Source organism: Vicia villosa, linkage group LG6 (assembly GCF_029867415.1).
Source record: "Vicia villosa cultivar HV-30 ecotype Madison, WI linkage group LG6, Vvil1.0, whole genome shotgun sequence".
Lineage (NCBI taxonomy): Eukaryota > Viridiplantae > Streptophyta > Magnoliopsida > Fabales > Fabaceae > Vicia > Vicia villosa.
This window is the reverse complement of record NC_081185.1, coordinates 12388858-12395278: the sequence shown is the minus strand read 5'-3', so window position 1 is coordinate 12395278 and position 6421 is coordinate 12388858. Positions and strand designations below refer to the sequence as shown.

Sequence of the window (6421 nt, the reverse complement as noted above, 5' to 3'; positions counted from 1 at the left end):
TTAGATTTCTTATGAAATTTTCAATAGGATGATCCTTCTAAATTATGATAGATTAATTCTTGTTAGGGTGAGGATTTTCAGAATTTATGTTTTCATTGCAAATGTCTGACTCTTTGAGTGGGACATCTGCCGGGACATTTGTCTGTTGGGGGGGCATCACCGTCATCCTCAATAACATCATTTTCTTCAAGACTATCATCAATGACAACATTTATTCATTCCATCATTGTCTTGGTATGAGTGTTGTACACCCCCTGTATGCTCTGCTATTGATAGAGTATCCAAATAATATCCCTTCATCATTCTTTGGATCCATCTTTCTTCTTTGCTCATGATCTGGCAGGATATAACACTTACTACCAAAGACATGGACGTATTTAACATTTGGTTTTCTTCCTTTATAAAGTTCATGCAGATAAGCTTTGGTTCTAGATCTGGTGGTCACACGATTGTGAATGCGACAATAAGTATTCATAGCTCCAGTCTAAAAATTATAAGGAAGTCTTCTCTAGCAGACGTTTATTTTTGTGTTAAACAACTCCATTCTATCAAGGTCTAATAGGTGCTGAGAATTCATGGTTGGTCCCTTCAGCAAAGCAAAATTTAGAGAACTTGGAATTCTCAAATTCCTCGCCATGGTCATTTCTAATCTTTACAATCTCACTTCCTTTTTCTTCCTCAATGTGTAGGCATAGATCTTTAAAAACAACAAAAGTGTCATATTTTTCTCTAATAAAGTCAATCCATGTGTATCGTGAAAAACCATCCACACACACAAACACATATTTTCCCCCAACACTTTTCACTTGCATAGGCCCTATGAGGTCCATATAAAGTAGTTCAAAATATTTTGAGGTGGTCAGATGTTAGAGCTTTCCGTGGGACATCTTGGTATGCTTACCTATTTGGCAATCTCCATAGATTTTTCCTTCTTCAATTTTCAGCTTAGGTAATCCCTTGAGGGCTTCTTTAGATATGATCTTATTCATGCTTTTGATATTGAGATGACCAAAATTTTGGTTCCATAACTTAGTTTCATCAACCTTGGATATCAAACAATAGGAGGACTTAGATATCCACATATAGCAATTGTCCTTGGGCCAGGAACCCTTCATTAGTACTTATTGTTCTTTGCTTGTGACAATATATTCAGACTTGTTAAATTTCTCATTAAGCCCTTGATCACATAGTGGGTTAATGTTGATCAAGTTTGTAGTCAAACCTTCTACCAACATCACATCTTCAAAGAAATGGAAAAAAGGACTAACCAGTTTACCTATGCCCATGATTCTTCCTTTTGCTCCATCTACAAAAGTAAGATAACTATTTAAGTAGGGTTTCAACTCTTCAAGATATGTCCTCTCCCCACTCATGTGCCTAGAACATCCACTATCAAAATGTCAATCTTCTCTTAAGGAAACTCTAAGACGTGTATGAGCTATGAAACTTATGGTTGGTGCATTGGGTATCCACACCTTCTTTGCATGGACCTTCTCGCCTCATTTTCGTTTGAACCTTGGTTGACTATAGGACTGATAATATCCATACATCATATAATAGTAGCGCCCTATGTACCCATATCTTCCAGAATGATGACATCTCTAAGAAGAACTTTTATGAACTATGTATTTAGGGTACACATGTTAAGCAGGTTGCTGGGACATGTGGTCTATCATCAGAAACCCAATCTTCTTCTTAGGAGAGACAAAGTTATTAAATGGGTTTTGATTTCCTTGTTCATGGATCTAGAATCAAATCCTATTCCCTTCAAGTTTCTGGAAATCTTCCCAACTTCTAATATTTCCTTTTGAAGCACACCTATGGTTTTCTTTTGTTGCTCTACAGTTATCCATGCTTCTCCCACTTGGTGTACAAAAGTCTATATATTGCATCTAACTCTTCTTTAGTTCTTCTTAATTCTACCATAGTGTCTTTCTATTTAGAACTCCCCCTAAATATGAGAACCCTCTCTCACTTTCTCTCAATCACTAACCCTAGAGATCGACATCAATAAACATAATGATGAATGTTGAATTACAACTTAACTAAACAAACAACCTACTATGTCTTAAGATATGAATGTAGGTGCTAGCGTGGTGTACAAGAAACACAAATAAAAGACTCAAATAAACCCTAGCACAAAGATATTTGATCTTATCGCACCCCTTTTCAAACGTGAGGAATGAGACCTTAAATAGTATTGAAAGTCTGGTCTTTTCTCCTTTGGATATCAGTTGTGATCTCGTAAAAAATTCTAGTAGATTAATTTGGATTTGATTTGTTCCACAAAATCCTCCAACAAAATATATGATTTGTTTTGAATTCAAATTTGAATCTCCATTTAAATTGATTTGATCTTCAACCAAACTGACAAAAAAATCACAACACACATTACTAAAAGATAGTAACAAATCTGATTAAAATCCAATCAAAAAATTTGCTCCAAACTGCAACAAACTTGGCCTGCTGTCAAGAACCAGATGTTGCATATATGCGGGAACATCGTGTCCCACGTGTGTTCCTTCTTCACCAAAACATCTTGTATACCCCCATGTTTTGCACGATGCAGCTAATAAAAAAGGAACAACAAATTGCACTTAAGAAACTTTTAGGTTGAACATTTAAAAATAAACATGATATAGAGGCCACATTGTATGAAAGTTTTATGACATTTATTCATATCGGTCTATGTCATTAAATACACTAATGTGATGGTACAATGTTGGATAAAATTGTTTTTTTTTTCATTTTACTATAGGTTATTTGATTTTAAATAAAATATGAAATATCATTTATTCTCTTTTATATTAAGTCATTCCATTAATTCAAAATTCTATAATATAACTTATTACCAATTTGAAGATGAAAAAATGTCACATATAAAACAAAAATTATAAAATTATGCAAGGACGACTTTTGAATTAGAAAAAAGAAAGAGACTATTATCCTATCAACAAATATGTGATCACAAATACATCACAAAAAGACCTTTTGACCAATTCAAAGTCTCTAGTCTCTATTGTTGTTAGTTTCATAGAAATTTCCCATCATACCTCATAATAATTCATATAAAAAAAAGATAATAAATGCAATTTCCACAAATCCCAAACCAAACCTCATCAACAACAAAGCTATCTTCTCTTCTCCACACTCTCCCCACACAACCATGGCAAACTCCATAAACACCATATTTCACACTAAAATCTTCACCCTACTATCTCTCCTTTTGCTATTTTCACCTCTAGTTGCTAACTCATACAACCCTGATTACAACTATGCAATCAGTTGTGGTAACTCAGCAAACACTACTGCCTCAGACAAACGATTTTGGGTTGGTGATAGTATTCTTAACTCCAATATCTTTTCCTTCTCTGAACCAAAATCCTCAAACCTATCTCTTACAACAAAACCTACTTCCCTTTCAAATACCGAAATTCCATACACATCAGCACGTGTCTCTCTCTCAAATTTCACATACTCATTTTCTAGCATCAATACTTCTCCTGTTTTTATTCGCCTTCATTTTTATCCAACTTCTTATCAAAACTTTGAACCCTCCACCTCCAATGCAAACTTTTCTGTCAAAATAAACAACAACCTTACTCTTCTTGAAAACTTCAACCCTTCACTTTGGCTTCAAGATGATGAGGAAAAAATCATCAAAGAATATTGCATCCAGATCAATCCTAACGAAAAGCTAGACATAACTTTCATTCCCAACAACACAAACCAATCAAATGTTTACTATGCTTTCGTTAACGGGATCGAAGTTGTGTCCATGCCTTCTTATCTCTATTACACTAATCTCAGTGACACAAACTACCGTTCAAAATTTGTCGGGTTTGACAATCAAGAAAACCAAATTCTTAAAGACAAAGCTTTGGAAACGGTTTATAGAGTCAACGTTGGTGGTAGTCAAGTTCCATCAAGTGCTGATACAGGCATGTTTAGAAATTGGGAGAATGATTATCCTCTTTACTTGGAGAAACAATATCCACAGAGTGTATCAAGTGATTTCAAACATGATCTCAACTATAAAGAAGGTACCATTCCAAATTATACTGCACCAGAAGACGTTTACTTAACTGCAAGAAGTTATGGAATGGATGCGACCGATGATTATAACGTAACATGGAATTTTGAAGTTGATTCTGCTTTTACTTATACGGTAAGGTTACATTTTTGTGAGTTTGATGCGAAAATAACCAAACCACGGGATAGAGTGTTTCAGATTTTCATAGCAGACACTTTGGCGGAGGGAAATGCCGATGTGATAGAGTGGAGTGGTGGTAACAAGATTCCTGTTTATAAGGATTATGCTGTGACTATGTACTCTCAACAAGGAAGCACTCAAATTGAAAGAGTTAATCTTACAATCAAGCTACAACGAGTACCAAAAGATATGTACACAATATACCGTGATGTCATATTGAATGGAGTTGAGATACTGAAAATAAGTGATTCAAGTAACAACAATCTTGCAGGATTGAATCCTAATGTTACATCTTCACAGAAAAAAGGATTGCCTGGTTCACAACAAAAGCCGAAGAAGAAGTCAGCTATATTGAAGATTGTTGTGGCTGTTGTTTCATGTCTCTTGCTAGCATTTGTTGTTGTGGGAATAGTGGTTTTTGTAAGAAGGCGGAGAAGATTTGAGTCTCCTCTTGAAATGGAAGAAAGTTCATTGAAGACAAAGAAAGAAGGCTCCTCCTCGGCTTTACCTTCCCATCTGTGCCGCTATTTTACAATAGGGGAGATAAGAGCTGCTACAAACAACTTCGATGATGTTTTTATCATCGGGGTTGGAGGATTTGGTAATGTGTACAAAGGCTACATCGACGGAGCTACACCCGTTGCTATAAAACGTTTGAAATCGGGTTCTCAGCAAGGTGAAAACGAGTTCATGAATGAGATCGAGTTGCTATCTGAGCTTCGTCATATTCACTTGGTTTCTCTGATTGGATATTGTAACGATGGTGCAGAGATGATTCTTGTTTACGATTTCATGCAACGCGGTACTCTTCGTGAATATCTCTATGGTTCGGAGAATGAACCGCTTTCTTGGAAGCAAAGACTCGAGATTCTATTGGGTGCTGCGAGGGGGTTGCATTATCTTCACGCAGGTGCAAAGCACAATATCATACACCGTGATGTGAAGAGTACTAACATATTGATTGATGACAAATGGGTGGCTAAGGTTTCTGATTTCGGACTATCAAAAGTAGGACCAACGGGGATGTCGATTACTCATGTCAGCACTGTGGTGAAGGGTAGTATCGGGTATTTGGATCCAGAGTACTACTTACGTCAAAGATTGACTCTTAAGTCTGACGTGTACTCTTTCGGTGTGGTGCTTCTAGAGGTGTTATGCGCGAGGCCTCCTTTAATTCGTTCTGTAGATAAGAAAAACGTGAGTTTGGTCGTTCGCTTCCAAAGATGTTACAAGGAAGGTGTGATAATTGAAGAGATGGTGGATCCATTCATAAAGGATTCTATAACAGAGGAGTGTTTGAAATGTTATTGTCAGATGGTGTTGAGTTGTTTGCATGATGATGGGAGTCAAAGGATGTCCATGAGTGATGTTGTTGGGGCTTTAGAGTTTGCATTGCAGTTGGAGATGAGTGAGGAAGATAGTAAGTTTGGTGGGACTCAAGAAAAGGAAAAAAGTGAGCAAAGGATACAATATCCAAAGTTTCCGAGTGACGATGGGAGTGACATGCGTTTCACAAGTAGTAGTGGTGATTATGGGTCTAATACCAGCAAGGTAAGTACCATTTCAGTCACTAGTGAAACTCAACCTCTGTTTTCTACTGATGTGTTTTCTGAAGTTGGGAATCCAAAAGCGCGTTAGATCGTATGGAAGTCGGGAATCCAAAAGCTCGGTAGATCGATGATAATTATAAATATCCAAATATTTATATGTAGTGTTCAATTTCTTAGTTTATATTTTTGTTGTTATATATGAGATGAATTAGGAATGAGAATGATGTAAAATCTATGTCTCGTAATTTAAAGATTTTGAAATTCAAGTATGAGTTCAGTCCTATATCGATCAGGAATTGAGAAAATATTAGATACAGATAAAAGACCTGAAATGTGTTAACATTGATTATATGTTTAAACAAGTTAAAATTTAAGATTGATGTCCTATTCAGTTTTTTAAGGATGGAGAAGTTAATTTTCAATTCATAACATTTATGTGACTGAATTATATGACTAAATCATATATTTAAATGCAAGTCTTGTGGATTGTAAACAGATATTGGTATATAGGGTTACCAAGGCACTCAGTGATGAGTTACCAAGATTTAGTAGAAGACTGATACACCAATTCTCTACCAGCAAGCACCTGAAAGTTTCAACCATCAGTTTTAACAAGGAAACTATCAAGGTGGCCCATCCCAACCAAGAAACTTTCATG

The 6421-nt window shown here is 35.9% G+C and overlaps 1 protein-coding gene across 1 annotated transcript; it reads left to right on the top strand.

The window, feature by feature from the left end:
- The first annotated feature begins 3072 nt into the window (after window positions 1-3072).
- LOC131608912 (receptor-like protein kinase FERONIA) lies at window positions 3073-6156 on the top strand. The gene has a single exon (XM_058880507.1). It carries the CDS (start codon window positions 3167-3169, stop codon window positions 5849-5851), a length of 2685 nt encoding a protein of 894 aa, XP_058736490.1. The 5' UTR covers window positions 3073-3166; the 3' UTR covers window positions 5852-6156.
- Window positions 6157-6421: the final 265 nt, after the last annotated feature.